This window comes from Carassius gibelio, chromosome B3 (assembly GCF_023724105.1).
Source record: "Carassius gibelio isolate Cgi1373 ecotype wild population from Czech Republic chromosome B3, carGib1.2-hapl.c, whole genome shotgun sequence".
In the NCBI taxonomy this organism is placed as follows: Eukaryota; Metazoa; Chordata; class Actinopteri; order Cypriniformes; family Cyprinidae; genus Carassius; species Carassius gibelio.
The window spans coordinates 8,517,225-8,538,958 of record NC_068398.1 but is presented as its reverse complement, the minus strand read 5'-3'; the positions used below and the strand labels follow the sequence as shown (position 1 = coordinate 8,538,958).

The 21,734-nt window shown below is 36.1% G+C and overlaps 1 protein-coding gene and 1 long non-coding RNA gene across 2 annotated transcripts in view; both read left to right on the top strand.

Moving 5' to 3' along the window:
* The first annotated feature begins 370 nt into the window (after window positions 1-370).
* LOC127952817 (ral guanine nucleotide dissociation stimulator-like 1) lies at window positions 371-14,426 on the top strand. The gene is made up of 17 exons (XM_052551647.1): window positions 371-715; window positions 3,716-3,990; window positions 4,796-4,840; window positions 5,060-5,229; window positions 5,321-5,463; window positions 5,547-5,753; window positions 5,898-6,001; window positions 6,206-6,293; window positions 6,990-7,061; window positions 7,159-7,245; window positions 7,821-7,853; window positions 8,208-8,329; window positions 8,629-8,721; window positions 8,813-8,936; window positions 10,725-11,000; window positions 11,758-11,872; window positions 12,030-14,426. Exons 1-17 carry the CDS (start codon window positions 692-694, stop codon window positions 12,173-12,175), a joined length of 2,124 nt encoding a protein of 707 aa, XP_052407607.1. The 5' UTR covers window positions 371-691; the 3' UTR covers window positions 12,176-14,426.
* Window positions 14,427-15,581: 1,155 nt separating this feature from the next.
* LOC127952848 (uncharacterized) overlaps window positions 15,582-21,734 on the top strand; it is a 37,138-nt gene continuing 30,985 nt past the window's right edge. Inside the window, exon 1 of the long non-coding RNA XR_008153060.1 lies at window positions 15,582-15,711. This is a non-coding gene — a long non-coding RNA (uncharacterized LOC127952848). The remainder of the gene's footprint in view (window positions 15,712-21,734) is intronic.

Genomic DNA, 21,734 nt, shown 5'->3' with positions numbered 1-21,734 from the left:
TATAACTTCATTTTACGTTTGTAAATGTAAAAAAAAAAAAAAAAAAAAAAAAAAAACCTGAAGATTATAGGCTATCACAGCCTTGTTTTTTATTTATTTTTTTTATTTTTTTTTTCAGATTAAAGTTCCGTTTGACAGAGCCATGGCTTGCGTTAGAGAGGAAGCTCAACAGATTGCGCCTCGCCACCTTCAGTCAGAAACTCGATATAAAGTTATTAAATTATTCGCATATTGCTTATTGAATATAATATCAACGTCGTAGCTTCGTGTCTTCGCTTACAGTGTCTATGGTAAATGGTGAGATGCTTCCTTCTTTAACCCCTCCCACTTTATGATGCCCTTATGAGCGCAGGTGAAACGACACATTTGAGCGATCCGTCCCTGCCTCAAAGCAAGGGTCTTCTACCATGATGCGTGTTTAACAGGCGAGCTGATAGTTAGACAGAATTTATACTGTAAAACAGTTTCATTTTATATCCATGATAATTGCTTATTATTCAAAAAGGTTGTTTTATATGCAGCTGTAAGATGTTCTAAACAGCGTAATGACTTTAAAGTTATATGCAACCCTCAAAATGTTTCTTTTCTAGCGAAATGCTTTTATTCTCTACAAGGCAACTAAGTTTTTTCCGGCTTTTATGGTTATTTATGAGGATGGGAAGGATTATATGATAAAAGCATCCTCGCAGAAATGGGAAAATGGGAGTTGACAATGGTAAGACAATGCATTATTTATTTCTGATGTCTGTTTTTTAATAACACGTATAGGCTAATTTATGGTTGCGCGTAATGGAAGTGTGTTATGTATTGAGTTGTGTCGAATACAGTGAGTTGCTGTGACCTGAATGCTCTTTAAATAGAGTAAGAGATCGTGTTCAGAAAATGTGCTGTCCCAGCACCTGACAGATATACATCAGTACTGACAGACGAGGCCGTTCAATGTGGGTCAGAGAGAGGGGCTTGACGTTACTGTGCTCTACTATAGTGTCATAAATCAGATCTCGTTGGGGCAAGTTGTCACAAAAGCTATAAATTCCACAAATGTTTTTATTTTTATTTTTATAGAAGTGGGTTGGTCAATGAAATTATATTGTATAACGTGAATATGTATTGCAGAAGTGAATAATTTTTGTCAGTATATTTTTGTATAGGCTATGTGAGTGCTTATGTAGTTTTACATAAACATAGAAAAATATATTATACATATTGCAACATAAAATTGTATTAGACTTATATTATGTTGCATAAAATCACATTAAACATATTATATTATAAGTTTAATAATAATAATAATAATAATAGGTTTAATTTATATAGCGCCTTTCCAAAGCTCAAGATCACTTTACAATGACAAAAGCAAAATAAACAATTTAATACATAGGCGAACAATAGACATTTGCCAAGTCCAGAACGTGTTAGCCATTGCATATACCACAGTAATAATGCAGAATCATTATCACAATCACAGAAATTAAAAAAAAATAAAAATAAAGTTAAATTAAAAAATACATATGTTGTAATTTTATGCAATTTATTTATTGCCATTTTTCCCTATTGTCTCTGGCTTGCACTTTACATAGTTAAATTTAATTTATTTATTTATTTGTTTCTTTGTTTCAATAGATCATAGTGCATTTGTAATTATTCTAAATATATATATATATATATATATATATATATATATATATATACATATATAGAGAGAGAGAGAGAGAGAGAGAGAGGATAATATTGGGTGTATCTTATAGAATATACTGTGTATTTTTATGACACATTACGATATAAATTTTTTTTTATAAACATTTGACATAAAACCTGTTTTCATTCTAACTAATCAACAGCAGCCAGCAGTTTGTGCCCAGTGTTGTGTGTCCCGTGCCTCTATTTTGCCTGCTGTGAGATTTGGCCTGGTGAATGTGGGCAACAGACGCTAAGCCAAAGTAAATGACCTAGTCAGCAGCACTTCCAGTTCAGCTTTTGTTGAACAGCTTATTTTGTTGAGGGAAAAAAAAAATTCTTGTGCCAGTTCTGTGCTTTACTGACAACACACATGGCCTGGACCGTTTGTTGAGCATCAGAGAGCTGATGTTATTCCTTTGCTGGTCCTTGAATAAAAGCCAGTTTCTCTAGTGTCTTGCTATCTGATGGCAGACGACCATGACCTCGTGTGATCGAGTGAAAAATGTTATGAATGTGTCTACAGTAACGTGTGGTTTAGAGGAGATATAGAGCTGAAAGAGCACTGAGAATAGGAATGTTTGTGAAAAAAGACAAAATATAAATGGTTTTGAGAGACAAAATCATTGCGCTTGTCATATTATGCAGCTTTAATGGTATGTTTTTTTCATGTATAATGATATGTTTAGCGACGCAGGCTGAAAACACAAGGTCCCAGGTGCATGTCCTTTGAACTGAAGTGCTGTTCCTCTTGAGCTGTGGACAGCTTCTCATTAGCTGAAGTGTTTGTAAAGTGCTATAAATCAAAAGACATTTCATTTGGTTTATTCATCAGGAAAAACTCATGTTATATTCAGATTGTGAGTGACGATAGCTGTAGTCATGCTGTTTTAAATAGCCACTGCCTTAAAAACAAGAGTATTAAACTTTGCTGGCCACCCAAAACAAGCTAGCGACTGCAATTATTCCTTTTTCTTATTTTAAGCACTTTGGATTTGAACAGTAGTCTCTTGTTTTGCTCGCCTGTGTTGTCACATCTTCAGCTCTCATCTTGTTTATCCTTTTAACGCTGTAATAATGGGTGATAATTGATAGTTTTGAGTGTCACAGCAGCTCATAATAGTAGTTTACAGTGAGCACATAACCCACACTCAGCAGCATGTGTGTGTGTGTGTGTGTGTGTGTGGACTTGCCCTAATGTTACAGTCACATCAGCTGCTCGTCAAAATGACTCTTTGTCCTCATGTCTGTGGTTTGCAAATCCATGCTGATTTTAGCTGACAGGCTGGTCCCCAGTGTTGTTATACAAATAGTGCATTATGGGTAGTGTGTTTGCTTGATAGTATTTGATTTAGAATATAGCTCATCTCTTTAGGTGCTATACTATAGTTTGCATTAAGCTCTCTTGCTTCACTCAAATGTATGTAATATGAACATTTTAAAATGTTTACAAATGTAAGAATAAATTAAAATTTAGGGTCGGTATGTATATTCCTGCAAGGATGCATTAAATGGATTAAAAGGTGTTGATATGGATGGTAAAGACATTTCTAATTTTGCAAAATATTTCTAAATAAATGCTGTTATTTTGTGGTTTTTATCAATCTTTTAAAGCAGAAAGAAATGTATAAATGTACAAACATGTTAAGCAGCGCAACGAATGTTTGGTGAACTACTGTACAGTAGCCTATTATTACTACAGTACTAGTAGTAGTAGTAATGTTTTTTATCTCTACAGTATTATTTTTAGTAATGTTTTTTGGGTAACACTTTTTAGTATAGGGTCCAATTCAAATAACTAGTTTCCTATTAGCATGTCTATTATTAACATATTGGCTTTTTATTAGTGCTTATAAATTGCATATAATGCATGACATCCATAATCCTACCCAATACCTTAAACTTAACGACTACCTTATAAACTATTAATAAGCAGCTAATAAGGGGTTAATTGAGGCAAAAGTTATAGTTAATGGTTAGTTAATAGTGAGAATTGGACCCTAATAAAGTGTGACCGTTTTTTGTATCTGTGGTGAAGGAGCCTGTTCAGGAATGGGGTGAGGAGCATGAAGACGGGGCGGTGTTTGGGGTCACCCTGCGCAGAGAGCCGGTCCAGCAGTCGGCCGGTCCCACAGAGGCTTTCGTTCAGTACCGAACATGTAAAGTCCGCAGGTTAAAAGCGGCCACGCTGGACAAACTGGTCTCTCACCTTCTGGACCCCTGCTGTCAGGAGCAAGACTACGGCAGGATCCTGCTGTCCACGTATCGCACCTTCACCAGCTCCAGCAAACTCATCGAGATGCTCCTCCAGAGGTGTGTGTGTGTGTTTAGATGTGTGCACATGCAAATGTGAGTTTGTGATGGCCAGCTGCATTTGCTTATCTTTAGTTTGTGAGTGCTGTTTTTCCCTACATTATTAAGATACTTCATCACTGACCACTTCCTTGAACTCTGTTTCCATTGGTCATCTCTGAAGGTTCATGGCTTTATATACTTATCAAACTTCTTTATGAGGTTGAAGAAGACCTGCATATATTAATTATTTGATTTAACGCTTGGTTTGTAAAAGCCTCTTCATTATATCAGCCAGACAAATGACTGAATATGACAGACTTGTCTGAAAACACAGCTCGTATCACTTTTAAAGTTAAAAAATTTGTAAAAAACAATACCATATAAACCTAATTACAATTATTTATTGTACTATTTTTTTTTAAATTATTGCACTATATATTTTTTTTGTACTTTGTGTATTTATGTATTTATTTGTTGCCCAACTTTTTTTATTTATTGCACTATTTTTATTTATCACACTTTCAGCATGTATTTAATTTATTTCATTTATTTATTTAGCTTCTCTAGTAAATGCGTCTTTTAGATATTTTTACTGGAAAACAATGCCGGTAACTAATAAATAAAGCTTTTAAGGAGCTCTGCATCAATGTCATTCTTCAACATGTAAAATATAAAGGAGTGATAGTTACTGTCTCTTTTTACACTGTGTTATCGAGACGGTTTATAACAAGATGTCTTTAAATAATGAAACAATGTTTATACGGTAATGTTTATAAATAAATAGTATTTGTAAAGAACTGTACTTTTTCATTTTTTCTAATAGGGACAACCTTGCCTCTGCGCTTGACAGCACCAATTACCCCAACAGGTATAAATATACTCTGATAATATGATTTTTGTCACATTTAACCTTTAATGTGCAGTATACTAAACTGTATTATACACATGTCATACAGTATATTTTAAATGCATATATATAATTCTATAAAACACTGTGGGTTTGTAATGCTGTCAATTTGTGCAGTTTCTGTAAAACGGTTTCTGTAATACAGCTTCAATATTTGCTTCTTTCCCGGTTTCCTCGCAGCTCTTTGTGGACTGTGCTCCAGATGTGGTTGGAGGAGTACAGTGATGATTTTAGGGATGCGCCCATGCACTCGTCCCTGCGTCTCATGTGCTTACAGCTGAGAGGACACCCCGCTCTCTTCCCCCTGGCCAAGCACTATGAAGCGCTCCTCAAGAACTTCCAGGCTGAAGGTCATTGTTGGATGATCTATTGTTTGTGTAGATCAACATTTAGCCTTTTGAATCAGTGTAACCATGATTCATCTGTCTTTTGTGCATCCAGATGTTGTGGCAGGTGATCCAGTTGAGCAAACAGAAGAATCAGACTTGAATAAAGGGGTGAGAGACTATGAGTCAGATAACCTGGTGGATTTCATGGGTTTCTCCGTTACGGATGTCGCTGAACAGCTCACGCGAATGGACGCTGTGAGTGCAAGTTTTGATTGTTTTCATTGCTTCTGTGCGACTCCTCATGTTCACCTGTAATGCTGGTGTTCCTGATGTTGTAGGACCTGTTTATGAAGGTGGTCCCTTTCCAGTGTCTGGGCTGTGTGTGGTCTCAACGGGACAAGAAGGAGAACCTCTCGCCCACTATTTGGGCCACCATCGCCCAGTTCAATGCAGTCACCAACTGGGTCATCACTTCTCTGCTCCGTTCCTCGACGTCGGTCACACAAAGAGCCAGGGTCATTGAGAAATGGGTTCGGATAGCACAGGTTCGCTCTGTTTAGAGACCGATTTAAATGATCTTAAGTGTTTCAAAGCCACTCTCGTGCTATCCCTGTCAGATTATTTAGTCTTTTTCTTTAAAGACTCTTTCAAAAAAAATTGTGTTAAAGAATGACTTTTTTTTCACGCAGGTGTGCAGAGAGCTGAAGAACTTCTCTTCTCTTAAAGCCATTTTGTCTGCCCTTCAGTCCAACCCCATCTATAGACTAAGGAAGACATGGGCTGCTGTCAGCAGGTACAGATACACAAATATTACAGGCTTTTATAGTCACTATAGTCTCATATAGTGTTGGGGAGTCGCTATTATATGGAACAGAATGATGTAATTTAATTTAAAAAAAAATATTTTATAAAAATTGGAAAACCTGAGCCACTAGTGGAAAACATTATGGTTAAGCCATATTTTTTTGTAAACTTTTCTTATACTGTGTATCTCCAGAGAGGCCATGTCTGTCTTTAAGATCCTGTGTGAAACGTTCCCAGACGAGGAGAACTGTGTGCTGACCAGCCGAGAAATCTTTGAGGATGTAAGCTACATCAACACATCAGTGTCATTTCAGTATTATTTATATACTATCATCGGTTTTAGTAATATTTTTATTAATATTTGAAACAATTTTGAATTAGCTTTCATTTTTACATTAATTAATTATTATCGTTTTTATTTTAATTAAATTATGAGTAATTTTGTAATGCACATTTGTCAGTCTCAATAGTGTTTATATATATATATATATATATATATATATATATATATATATATATATATATATATATATTTAGTTTAATAGTTTTAGTACTTCAGCTTAAACCTATTACATTGTGCTACCTGATGAAAAGATCATGATAATCAATATGCCTTGAATAGACTTTGCTGTTTTAATCCAGGTTTTTGAAATCAGTTCAAGCGACATGTGAATTTAATTTAGTGTTCTTTTGGAGGACATTTGATCTCACATTTGGAGTTCTTTTCTCTTTTAATCCACTTATGATATTATGGCCTGAGACACAGGTGATGTTTGTCTAAATCTGACTTCTATGTTCGACCAGAGTGTGCTGAGATTGGTCTCAGAGTTCACATGAAAGCATCGTTCTTATAATGAATGACCAAAAAACAAAGGGCTCAGTTTAGACTATTTTACATACACTAGTGTTTTTTATGCTATGTATTTCTGTAATTATTAGAGAGTCATCTCTTAGCTTGACTACATGCTTTTTCTTAGGATGGGAGTCAAACTGAGATGGATAACACTACCACAAAAACATCCAAGAGATGCCCTCTAGCGAAACAGATGGTAAAGATGATGGCAGACGGCAGTCTTTCTCTGTTGAATAATCAGTGTTTTTGAGTGATGCTGTTCAGGTGATTAACAGCTGAGTGATTTCTGACAGAGCTCAGCAGGAGGGACGGTTCCTTATCTGGGGACATACCTTACAGTACTGACCATGCTGGACACGGCCCTGCCGGACACTGTGGAGGTGAGGCTGGACTCAGAAGCATGCATGAGTGATTGCCTTTATTAGTGATCCTCATGCAACATATTACATTTGCATTGCTTAGCAAACACCTAGCAACTTCCTAATAACCATACACTAGCACAGAACGCCCTAAAAACACCCCAAACACTATAACAGCCACATAATTGTGCACTAAAATCAGCACCACAGTAGCTACCTTGCAGTCACTTAAAAACTTCTTAATGTATATATTTTATAAAAAAAATTATGTATATATATATATATATATATATATATATATATATATATATATATATATATATATATATATAATTTATTTTTTTGTACTTTGTATTTATTTATGTGTTGCACAACATTTTTATTCTTTGCACTTTTTATTTATCACACTTTCTGTATTTATTTCATTTATTTATTTAGCTTCTCTAATAAATTATTTTAATAAAAAAAAAAAAAAAAAAAAAAAAAATATATATATATATATATATATATATATATATATTTTTTTTTTTTTTTTTTCATTTGGATGCACATGCAGAATTGTCATTTTGATTTATTTCTGTTAATACTATTAACAGGGTGGCCTCATTAATTTTGAAAAGAGGAGACGGGTGAGTACTTCTCTTGGTTTATCTTCTTGACTGTCTAATTCAATGTACCCAAAGCGAGCCGTCTTTGTCCAGATGTTGTTGTTGTTGCTATAGATCTGGTGTGATCTTAAAGAGCCCTTTCTGAACAAATAAGAAGCGGCGGTTTGACGTCGCCGCTGTAGAGAGATCCTAATGTTTACAGAGCACTCTCTTTTTCTGAAGGCGCACACTGATATTAATCTCATGACTGATTATTTGTGCAGGGTGTGTTACGTAACAGTCAGGGCTTTGTTCCTTGTATTCCTCTTTAATCTTCTGCTCTGTGTTGCTGCTTTGCCTCTTTGTTTCATGGGAATTACTCCCACTGTTTTGCAGGAATATGAGATTTTAAAGCAGATCCATCAGCTGCAGGCCTTGTGTTCCCAGTATGTTTTACCTCATCATCCTCAGATCGCTGCCTGGCTTCAGAGTCAGAGACTGCTGTCGGATCAGGAGAGGTGAGACTACAATAAATGTGATATCATTCGTAATATAAATATAAACAAACACAAAATGAAAAACAACAGAATTAAGTGTAATCATATATAACAGAACAAAACAAATACAATTATAAAACATTTCAAATATAAAAAAGTTAAGAAGGTAAGTAAATAAATAAAAAAGAATGAAAAACTGAAGTTGAAGTATTTTACAGCCAAAAATAGTTGTATAACTCTAAAGAGATCCCCTCCAAGATCTGGCATGACATTACTCCTTTTCCTAGATTTTAATTGTGCTTATGTTTCCCTGTCCTCAGTTATGAATTTTCCAGACAGCTGGAGACGTCTCATGACACTTCTCCATCCAACAGCGGTTGGAGTCACCGAACTCTGGCCAAAAAGCTCTCATCGTGAGTACAACTTCAGATTAAACCACGTTTTCTGCAATGTCCTGTCTGCTGCAAGCTTTTACAAACATAATAGAAGAGAAATGTGTTGCAGGCTCATGTCAGGGAACGAGGCGTCCAGGAAGAACGCAGACCAGATCAGTGTGTCCTCGTCAGGATCCAGTGGCTCTGAACTCGAGGAAATATCTTCTGCTCAATCAGCGTCTTATATATCAGCGGTACGTTCACTTTTTTATTCCTATAAAAACGGACTATATAAATACACCTCTTTTCATATTTAGATATGAATGAACGTTTCTTGAGCAGAAAAATCAGCATATCAGAATGATTTCTGAAGGATCATGCACCACTGAAGAAAGTAATGATGCTGAATATTCAGCTTTGATCACAGGAATAAATTAAATTTTGAATATATTCAAATAGAGTTGTGCTAATGTTCCACAATATTACAGTATTTACTGTGTTTTATTATCAAGCAAATGCCTTGGTGAGCATAAGAGCTATTGTATGTCGTTAAAGGTCATTGAGATATTATCACTGTTCACTTCTAAGGACTCTGACATTATTACTGAAGCTTCTTTCCTTGTTTTCAATATCCCCCCGCTCGTGTTTACGGCGCTGCCATGACTCAAACACAGCATTAAAAAGCGTGCTTTGTGTCAGGAGTCATGCTCTCTGCACCGTATTCAGGGACACATGGACGTCAGCGCTTATTTGTCTCAAATTCTTGACATTTTTTGTCCTAATTGCTTCCATCGTTTGAAGTTTTTAAAAGTTTTAATCAAATGTGTAATGCTCTTTCCCAACATTACATTCATGCTAGCATTCAGCAGCATCCTCTGTTTTCTATGTAGCTAGATCCATATGCTTTCATTCTTCTTGCATAATCAAATAATCGAATCTCAAATCAACGAAATTGGTGTTATTTATCATTCAGTCATTATAATGACAGTTCAACTCTACATTAACCGCTCACAAAGTTAAGTCACCTGGTATTGTTTTTATCTCTATCTAATCATCCGAATCTATTTGTAGCAGTACTGAACTGGTGCTTCACACTTGAAAATGATTGTGATGGTGCCTGCTGATGGTGTTTTGTTAAGAATGTCTCTAAAATATGACTATAGGGACATAAATACCAATCATTTTGTCACTTGATGTGTTGTAGGGTAGTTTCTGAGGTGCGAGATCCAAACAAACATCGTCCTCCAAAGTCAGTTTTATCATATTTATTCATCACAGCTTGTACTGGTCATTTTAACTCAACAGTTCTGCTGCACAATGCACTTATGACAGCATCGAATGCTACCCCCAGACACAGTCAAATAATGGCTGCATCCGAAAACTGAAAAATGCAGGCTTCGGAGGACGCATTCCAAGGTAGGAAGACGTCATCAAGGCACGTCCGAAATCAATGTCTGTTTAATTTCCTGTCTCCTGAGATGCCTTCATCTGGCCAGTTTTTGAAGGCAGCATAGATGTATCCTTCGCTGCCTTTGATATCCCACAATCCTGTGCGTTCCATTCTGTGACCGTTAAGCCAAAAAATAAAGATGGCGTCTGAAAGTTGCGGTCGGTGGTCAGTTTGTGTGTAAATGTATTTTTTTGAACAACGTTTTGCACTTTTTATGTGATTTCTAGCGAGAAATTAATATTGCAGTAATTAAATATCCACTTAGTTATCACCGAAGCTCTCTATATTTTGCTGTAGATCGTTAAACCATTACTCCGCCTCAGAAGCCTGTCCGAAATCCGTTTCATGAGGTGTCTTCGGGCAAAAACGCTGCCTGCAAAGTCATTGCCTGATTAGACAGCAAGGCAGCAAGTCATCTGCCTAAGTTTTCGGATGCAGCCAATGTTGTGCTTCCCTCTAATTACACACCTGCCCTCTCTTACTCTTTGCCTACCTATATACTCATTCAGGCCCACACTCCACCCAGTGGTAAAACACAGAATTACAATAGACCGTAAAGGCTCTAACAGTGACTGTGTCCTCTCCTCTCCAGTCTCTGTCCAGCTGTGGTCCGAACACGGAGGCGTTTCCCTCGTCTTCCTCTCCTGATTCCTCCACCATGTCCAGTTCATCCTCCAGCTCTCAGCAGGACCTCAACCTGAATCCATCTTCCTCTTCAGCTTCAGCTGACCCTCACCTGGTCTCGTCCCACAAGCGCTCCGTCTCCATGACCTCCCTACCCTTCTACAACAGACAGGTGGACGACTCGTGCATCATCAGGGTCAGCCTGGAGTTCTGCAACAATGGAAACATGTACAAGAGCATCCTGGTGAGTAAGAGACAGGGACAGCCTTTCTCATTTAATAAGTGCTAGCTAACTATAGATATTGTACAATTCATGTAATAATACATATTGTACCGCATCTATATATACCGTATATACACACAAATTTTGCAAATAATAATTATGACAAAAATAATGTTCATGTATTCTTGCAACTCTAGCATCATTTTGGTTTTGACATATAATTTTAATAGTACATGTATATACATACACAATTACTGAAACTAATAATGGAATGAATTAATAATAATGATGTTATATTATTAAAAGTAATAATAAATAATTCCTGCATCTCTGATATCTGACTAGTTTTATATATAATTGCATGATTATTATTATTTGTATTAAATGTAAATATAGAATATAAATGATAATAATAATGAATGCAAGAACTGGCTAGTAACATATTGATATGGATCTAAGTATAAAAGAGTTATAATATGTTTCAAACTCTGTGACCTGTTTTTGTGAGTGGTTTAAAATGAGATATTGCTTCTTTATTTGCTTCTACATCATCATCATCATTGTTTGTTAAATATAAATCTAACTATTCATACGATTCAGTGAAGATCATTATTCAAAACCTATTCTTTGAGTAAACATTCATATCCTCCTCTGTTGAATATCAGCTACGAAAGATTGTGGAATATTTCTTCAACTTCTTCATTTCTGTGAATATTTAGCAAAAACTAGATGGTTTCTGTTCTTTTATGATGTTTTTCCCCCATGATCTCTTGCACAGTTGACCAGTCAGGATAAGACGGCCCAGGTGATCCAGAGAGCTCTGCAAAAACACAACCTGGAGGATGCTAGTGAGCAGGACTTCACCCTCGTTCAAGTTCTGGCCCAAGGCAGAGGTACTGAAAACTCATTCAAACCAATAAAATGTGTCAGTTATTAAATTAGAGGAAGTTCAGAAACCCATATTTCAAATTAAATTTATGAATGTAAGGTTAATCTTATGTTGTTTATCAAAAATTATGCTTATAATTATTTTGCATATTTTTGTCATAGAGTTGCATATTCCAAAAAAGGCCAACGTATATTATGCCATGTCTACGTCAGCCAACTACGACTTTGTTCTACGTCGATGCCCTAAAGGCCAGCGGAAACAACTCATGCGCTCTGTTTCACTGTCATCAGGACGAGCCACAAAATAACAGCGGATTCAGCTTTAATTCTGCAGGACTCATATTTAATGCGACAGTTATTAAAAACTGTCAAAACATGTCATTCAGACACAAATGGAGATGTATGAGATTGAAAACAGGTCATTTCAAGAAAAAAAAAAAAAGGGGGGGGGCAAATTCTGGCCCACATTTCACCTTGGAATTTGATGAAGACAAGCTATTTTTCTTTGGTTAAACGATGAATTTCTGGGTGAAACAGAATACATAGTTAATGAGCTTCAAAGGAATATTTCAGCCAAACATGTACATTTACTCACCCTCAGGTCATTAAAGAAGTAAATGTGTTTTCTCTTCATAAGAACAATTGGAAAAACTGAGCATTACATCACTTGCTCGCCAGTGGATACTATGCAGTGAATGGGTGCCGTCAGAATGAGAGTCCAAACAGCTGATAAAAACAGCACATTAATCCACACCACTCCAGTCCATCAGTTAATTTTCTTTTTTAACCTTCATATTTTGAACTGTTGCTTCTGGCTAAAATGCAAGTCCTCTATCCATAATTTTGCACTGGAAAAGTAATCTTGTCTGAATCAGGTGAGAAATATGCACAGTTCAAGCACTGTTTCAAAGCAAAAAGCAGTCCAAAACATTACTAAACAAATTTGCTTGAACTGTGCATATTTCTCTCCTGATTCAGAACATATTATTATATATGTGGATTTTGATGTGAGAGGACTACAGGTGATGGAACATTATTACCTGGAATAATTGTTATTTATTGACTCGTATCTTGGTCAGAAGTGACTGTTTAAAGTTAAAATGTGTTGATGGATGGATTTGTTTTATTACAAACAGAAAGCTTTTTAACTTTTCAAGATGTTAATTGATGGATTGGAGTGGTGTGGATTATTGTGATGTTTTTATCAGCTGTTTGGACTCTCATTCTGACGGCACCCATTCACTGCAGAGGATCCACTGGTGAGCAAGTGGCGTAAAGCTACATTTCTATGAATCTGTTCTGATGAAGAAACAAACTCATCTACATCTTCGATGGCTTGAGGATGAGAAACATTTTAGCAAATTTTTATTTTTGGATTAAGTATGACTATAAGCACGCATTTAAATTGGATTGTGAAAGGTTGAAATATCAGGGCTTGGTGACATTATTACACTTTGATGAACAGTTTGTTTCCTTGGAATAACACACACTAATGAACCATGCATGATAAAACCAGGAACATGAAGTAAGTAAACGGCATCAATGATGTTGACTGTAGGGCTCTTCAGTGGAAAGACAAATATCACGGGTTCAGTTTCATGAACTCATAACCCAGGCGCTTGAAATTGTGAAAAAGTGGCAAGACACAGATAACAAAGACTGCACCTTCTTGAATTCCTCACATTCAGTGCATTGATAATGGGATGAAGCAAAGTTTCTCAGTGACCTCCAGCTCTCATTCTCTGACTGTCATAACCAGATACATTGTACAATAATGTGCTAAATTTGAATAGAAACACAATCATACACCTAGAGGCCTGGGATGAGTCTTTTATATACAGTAGGTCAGTGTCTATAATGACTGCCTGTGGATAACACATTATCAGTTCACAGTGTTCCTGGTTCCAGCATGAGGATGGTGTGTGTGTGTGTGTGTGTGTGAGAAGACCAGCCGCTTCAACAGGTGCCGTGGCATTCCAGAGGCACACTTTCACATCCACTGTCGTGTGATTTCATCTAGATGTCATTTGATGAATTTATTTTTTTAGGTAGTGTGGCAGGATTACGGAACAGTGGATATTTTTATACCATGTTTTATATCGTCCTTCATCAGCATCAAATTCAAGCAACTTGACTCTGATTAGTCTGTGCTTTTACAGACTTATACAAGCTCTTGCAGAGTATAATTAAGAAGATAAATTATATTATCGGTCAAATGCATTTTAATGTAGATATGTTAGTAAAACTATATTTATTTATATTAGTTAATGTTGAAAGTTTTAGATATAATGCTATGTTCAATATGAAATGGTACTTGTTTAATATTTTGCATTTATCATTTATTTATTTTTTATTTTATTTTATTTATTTTATTTTGCACTGAGTGTATTCTGAACCCTGCAACATTTCACTGAAGGATTCGGGTATTTGTGTTTGAAAAACATTGCATCAGTATCTTTTGATTTTCTGTCATCTCTCGATGTAAAACACAGAAATATGAAACAGTCTCCCATCCGCATACTGCAATAAACACAATCTACACGCTGAGTTGAGATGAAAGATGGTTGTGCACAGATTTATGTTGATTTACTGTGATGTAAAAAGAGGCGATCACTGAAAGGAGCTATTAGAAAATGCCTTCCATGACTGATTATGCTAAACAGTCTCTGCCACTATAACAAGATGTGTCCAAAGTCACAATTGCACAATGTGCTAGGCACCTAAACAGTCTAATATTGAACCATGATTAGCTAATCTCAAAGCAGTTTTGTATCCAGTTTTGCATTTTGAAGACCGGACCACAGCATGGAGATATCAGTAAAGAAATCTGAACTAAACGCGATTCATGGAAAGGCTTTTGATCCTGATTCTGTGGAAATGGCACAAGCTTTGGCCTATAAGCAGAAACCAAGATTAACTAATGTACAATACTGAGCCAAAAGTAAAGGATTTATGTGTCTGGGTTCCTAGACAGTCCAACACGCTTTCACTGATTCAGACACGGCTGTTCTTTGCTTGTTATTGAATTATGGCCCGTTTACATAAAATCATAACCCGTATCATCATTTCTCATTCCTAGACTAACTTTTATCCTTAATTTGCATCCCACATTAAGGTGTGAAATTTCTGTCTGGTAGCTAGATCCAAAAAGCATCTTTGTATATCAATGGCCACTTTATATTAGGATATTATAGTAGATGAAAGTGACTTTTCTGTGACAATAAAAAAAAAAAAAAAAGTTTAGAATAATAGGCCCTATTGCTTTTTCAATTTAAAATGGTTCCTCTGAGGGCTTAAAGCCATTTCGACCATCTAAGAAAAAAAAAAATCATGCCTTGTTGGCAATAATCAAATCATGATAAACGAAGGAGACATAAGACAGAAGTCTAAATTCTGTAATTAATGTCAATTAGGATTACGAGATATGTAATTAATATGGGTATGAAATGTCAAATTCATAATTTAAAAAAAAATATTCTGAAAAAAAATAAAACAACATATGCTGGTTAGGTATGTTTTGATGCTACTGGTCCTTTTTTAGATTTAAAAGAAATCTAATTTTCATTTTATTATTGTGACATATATGATAAATCGTAGCTTTTAATGTACAATAAAATGAACGTGAATAAATAACGTTTACACATAAAAGACGCAGTGGCAGGCAATCGTTCAATAGGCGTTTGATGACATGATTGATAAGCTCAGCACGTGATCTTCAGGAGGCTAATTGACAGAGGCCTGACTGATGTAACAGCTACACAAATACTATTTGCTTAAATGCTGTCAGGTCAAGTAAATTCGGTGGAGGAGGATGAAAACAGGGCAGGATTGACAGGTGCAGGAGGTGAGTGAGATGGATTCACATGTCGGATGTTTTCAGCTAATCTAGATCTGCATTTTAAAAACAAAACCAAAGAGAGCCCTCTAGTTCTGCCCAAATATAAATGTCTCGACAAATCCTGAACACATTTCTACCAAAATGTTTTTAAACTGAATGCATTTCAAAATGTATTATGTTTTCTAATATAATAATGATTAGTAGTAGTAAAGGAAATATTCTAAATGGAATCATCAGCAGGATTCTAACTGTTACGAAAAGCTTTGAAATCAAGGAATTTCAGAAGCGTGAGTAGAGATCTCCGTATTCAAAACAAATATGCTATAGGCTACTTTGCTCTGAAGTGTCTCTTTTGACTAGAAATGTCATGCATCTTCATAATTGGTGTGACTCTTTCTGTAGTTGCGTCATTACGTCAGTTGGTGGCGTCAAGTGACTGTCTTTGAGACAAAGTGCTGGCTCTGTCAGTAGCAGTAATAACGGTCAGTTCAGTTCCATGTTTGTATTTATTTGAAATGGGGAAAAGTCGTACAGTTTTATTGGTAAAAAATAACTAAAAATGCTATTGCGTTGTAGGCCTACATATCTTTCTCGAAGCAGTCCCTAGGACCCCCTCAATACATAATTTGTATGTCCCTTCATTGAACACACCCAGTTCAAGTCTTGTAGACTCTACTGATAAGCTGATGAGTTGAATCAGGTGTGTTAAATAAGGGAGACAAACCGAGTGCAGTGCAGTGGTTGGGGATCCCAGGACGGGTTTCCTCCTATGAGTGAAGTTTTGGGCTGAGCAGACTGAAAAAAAAAAAAAATTGGCCACTAGATGGCAAAAAAAGCAAAGCCTTTTGAGAACATGGACATGTGGATATTTACTGCTTGGTATTGAAATAATGTCTTCTCCTCAGTACCGTTGGTTCATGTTGGTGGAGTAATTAACTTTTTATAGCAGAGGTGAAGGTTTTCAAACATAATAATTTCAAACCGTCCAAGATAAAGAGAGAGATCCGCTCTGCATTCCCTCATGTTCAGTGTGTCTGGGTGGAAAAGACTGACTCACTTTCTGGCAGATCTGTGGGGTTTTCAGTCCAGGCCCTGCGCCAGACAAGACAAGAGCAGGTCCTGAGTCAGTGCAACGTGCCTGGCCCAGACGGACCCGAGTGGGCCGCAGCGTGGGAGCGGACGGGGATATGGAGCACCCCGTGATTAACCAGACCCAGCGGCCTGACAGTTTTACGGTCTACACTGAAAGTGAGCGATGTGACAAAACTAGTATGATGAAATCGAGCTTTAGTGTTTCTTTGATTACCATGTTCTGGTTTTATTGTGCAACATTGTTCACTGTCAGTGTAGATGGGAAGTTACAATCTAAACGGATCATTTTGACTGGCTTACATTTCAATAACCGCAATCTAAACTTTGGGTTTAACAAAACATGTAAATAATCAGAGGATGTAACCACATCCCCATACAGTTTAAAAGTTTGCAATTTTTATAATTTTGAAAGAAGCATTTACTTCTCACAAAGGCTGCATTTATTTTTATCGGAAAATATTAATATATTAAGATGTAACTTTATTTCTGTGATGGCAAAACGTCATTAATCTGTTCTTCAGTGTTGTGTGATCCTTCATAAATTATCCCAGTATGCTTATTTACTGTTCATAATAGCTTTTTTTAATGTATTCTTTCTAGATGTAGGTTCATTTCTTTAAATCTTACTGACCGCAGACTTTTAAACAGTATTGCATTGTGGGTTTTTGTAGGGCCAAAGTAATAAATCAAAAAACCGAAAGTACTGGTTGAATTTAATATGAATATTAAGGACATCTGCTCTTGTGTCCATGGTATTTGTGACTATTCAGAATAGCTTAACTGATCTATCCTTTCCACAATTATCATTTGCACACAAACATAATTTCACTCTATTGTAATCCATATTTGATTTTGTTAGCTCTTTACTGGAATTGGCTGGTTACAGCCTTAAGAAAACAGCCATATATATATATATAAAACAAACATTTCAAGGTAAATGAGTTTTATCATGGTGATAAAGGATTTTTTATATTGACTTAAGTGGTTTACATACCGACCGGTTTCATAGGAAGTCAATAATCTCGTAGTGAGTCATGACTGTTCCTGTAATCTATGTTTGTTTGCTTTTCTTACCTGTCGCATACTTTCTATTTTGAGAGACACATTGCCTTCTCGCAAGGAAGCTCGACCCGACACGAGCACATGAATGTGTTAATAAAGGCTGTGTACGTGCAAGCACAGAGTCAGACACGCATCTACTCGAGCTGTTACGTGTAAACGCACCCACATTTATCATCACATTCTTTTGTCCAGCATCATTTAACAGGAACTCACACACAGACAAAACTGATGCAATGAGAGTCAAGCAGAATGTGTTCAAGAGAAAATGCTGAATCACAGGATGAGTCTCAGGAAAATAATTCCCATGCAAAGCACATCCTTGTTCCCCACACACACACACACACACACACACACACATGTGCACTTATGCTGACCGTATCACAATCAGAAGGCCTAAAAAAAGAAAATCTTGTATTCATTCAAACATATGCAAGCCTAATCCATACACAAACTTAATAAAATGCTCAACCAACATACACACACAAAAGATGAAACTCTAACTGGGGTGATACCTTTTCAAAAGGCACTTTTGTGTACACTAGGTACTAATATGTGCTTTTGAAGCACTAATATGTAGCTTTAAGGTACTAATATATACTGTTTGGGTTAAATACAGAACAAAGATGTACGTTTAAGCTTCAGTGACAGCTTTGTACGAGTGTATAATATTCTCTCTCTCCGTCTTCTTGCTTGTGTGTCAGTGTTGTATACGTGCCGTGGCCCGCTTACCAAAGTTTGCTGACCCCTGTGAAGAAATGTATTGGCTGTGATACAAATGTTGCTGCAATCAGATCAGCTTTTCAGCTAATATCAACAACTGTAGTTCTGATGAAAACCAAATACATAATACCAAGAAAAAATCATAGAGTTCAGTATTTCTTATAAGCTGGAACTGACGCACTTGTCAGCCGAGAGGAAGATGGATGGGACAAATTACAGGCAAAACTAAACCCTGCAGCAAGGAAGTTGAAAATGAGAAGACGGCCCATCTTTCAACATGACGACACGCCACCAAATCAACTATTCAGCGGCTGAAAGACAGGATGATAAATGTCCTCTATCACTCCTAAAATCCTGTAAATCTGTGGAGTGATGAAACAAGGGCCAGCTAGTGATCTCTATGCTCGCTTAAAATTTCCCCCATGATGCATGTGCAAAATAAGCGAAGTATGAAAATCTCTGCGATTTACCAGATAAATTGCGAAATTCAGACAAAGGATGCTTTTAAAAATAGTAATGAAAGAATTCAGCAAGAAAAGCTTCTGTCACAGCTACTTGCCCTTAAACATGTTCTCATTGTTGAAAAGTACCATTTGAAAGCCCACTTAACCCAATCTTAAAGATTGTTGATGTACAGAATTCAGTATGAATTAGTGATGACAGAAGGTGAATCATTCCAATTTATTTTTAGCTGCCTTATGATTTCCTAATAATAAGCGATTTCTAAACTGCCTAAATGTGTTTTGCCTTACTTTTCATTTCGCAGACTTTTCTTGTAGCCTTCTCGCAAAACATTTTGGGTAATTTAGAAATCCTGGTCAGGACAGGTCCGGGCTGAAGGGGATGTATGTTCACCCTAACCTAACAACATACGTGGGCATGTGCAAAGAAAACAATTCGTAGACGAAACAGGCGAATGTCATTGAATGAGTCATCGAATCATTCTTTGAAAGTCGCTGAATTATTCTAGAAACCCACCACTAAGTCTTCCTCATTGCCACGTTTACACTGTGTCTTTGTCTGGAATTCATTTCATTGATGGAGCAAAACGTGCAAAAAAGTATCGGGCAATATTGCGTTGAAAGTGTAAGTTCCTCAATATAAAAGCAGTATCACAGGCCGTTGCTGCTGGTTCTGACATGATGATTTTTAAGTGCAAAATGAAATGTAGTTTGAGAAATATTCCTCAATTTGAAATGTCTTCATTAGGATAAATGACAGATTAATGTTGCAAATTGTAAATTCTCACATCACCTACATTACCTTTTCCCAAATGAATCTGACATTTAATTGTAATTTTTAATAGAATTGGACATTTTACTAAATATTTTGACTAACTTGACTATAATTATAGATTTCTGGCACCATTTATCACATTTACCATGTTTACCCATGACTCCCCAAGTTTTTAAGTGACCCCAGTTACGCAGTGGTGGAATGTAACGAAGTATTTGTACTTCGTTACTGTACTTAAGTAAATTTTTACGTATCTATACTTTACTTAAGTAAAAAAAATAATGCATACTTATACTTTTACTCAAGTAGATTTTTCAGCAATTATCTGTACTTTCTACTCCACTACATTATTAAAATGCGTGTCGTTACATCCTTCCGAATCTTGCATAAAATTTTTTTTGGTCGACTGACGTTTTGGCGTTTCTGGCCAATGCACGTTGAAACAGATCGGAGATCTAAATGGCCAAAGAACTCACGCGCTCAGCGCGTGTTTTGAAACAACACAAGGGGAACTGATGTAAATCGAAGATATTATAATATTTGTTTGACGTAAGTTAGTGGTAACTGTTACCCTAACAGGGCAACTTCTTTAGCTGTTTATTAGCACAGCAGGGACGATAGCTTGCTAGTATGTTACATTTTTGGAGATGAGCAAACTACTGCTATATCTGTACATTCGTAGTTGGCTAAAATAGCTGTTTGTTTTGACTCGATGAAAAAATGTTCAAACTATTTATACGGCGTCGGCTCCTAGCTTCTTTACCATACAACATCGGGTATTTATTTGACATTCACAAGTAAGCATGCAGGCAAAACTATATCCTGGTTTGATTCGATTGTGAACAATTTTGAACTATGACAGTGGTTTTTCGTCAATATCATGATATTTTATATATATATATATATATATATATATACAGTACAGGCCAAAAGTTTGGAAACATTACTATTTTTCATGTTTTTGACAGAAGTTTCTTCTTCTTATCAAGCCTGCATTTATTTGATCAAAAATACAGAAATAAATGTAATATTGAGCAGAATAATATTGTGCAGAATAAACTGGTCATACAAATTTGATTAAAGTGTTCAGAATAACACTCACCTGTGTACTTTTGAGGTTTTTTTTACTGCTCTTAATAGTATAGTAAAAATAAAATAAATTGTATGTCATAATAAAATAAATTGTACGTCATAATTGGCTTAGCCTAATTATTATTTAATGAGTAATAAGTAAATAACCAGATTTTTACAGTGTCAGTATTGCACAACAACTCTTTCCAGTACACAATAGATATTGTTTGTGATTGTTACAATTGAACAGCCCAGACATTGAGACAACTGATTGTACTTTTACTTAAAAAAAATACTTTAAAGTAAATTTAAAAGTATGTACTTATGACTTTTACTTAAGTAAGATGTTGTAGTAATTATACTTTTACTTAAGTATATATTTTGCAGGGTAGTTGTACTTTTACTTAAGTACTAAACTTAAGTACTTCCTCCACCACTGCAGTTACGTGATATTTAGTCCTTAAAATGCTAATTTCACCACGAGAACCCTGCCAAAAAACAACAACAAAACACAGTTTTTTTTCTTTCCACTTCTATCTTTACCATTCTCTTATTTGGATGATGGCTTAATGTGTTTTCCATGCTTGTGTGTGTGTGTGTGTGTGTGTGGAGGAGCTCCTTCAGGATGAGTCATTGGTTTACCCTGACCGCTCTCGTTCACACACACTTGCTACCAGCACATGGCCTGAAGACAGCACACACTCTCCCTTCACGTGGTGGCTCTTCGATGTCTCCCTCTCTCTCTTTTTTTTCTTTTCATCAGCACACCTTACTCTTGCTCTGCTTTTCAATTAACTTTATCAGTGTTTTCGCCATCATAACCTAGTTTCTCGGCAGATAACGTGAGT

Excerpts from the sequence above, each read along its gene's own strand:
- LOC127952817 (XM_052551647.1), top strand. The coding sequence starts at position 692 with ATGGGAAAATGGGAGTTGACAATG. Across the intron at positions 4,841-5,059 it reads AGCACCAATTACCCCAACAG|CTCTTTGTGGACTGTGCTCC; the intron begins GTATAAATATAC and ends GTTTCCTCGCAG. Across the intron at positions 7,246-7,820 it reads CCCTGCCGGACACTGTGGAG|GGTGGCCTCATTAATTTTGA; the intron begins GTGAGGCTGGAC and ends TACTATTAACAG.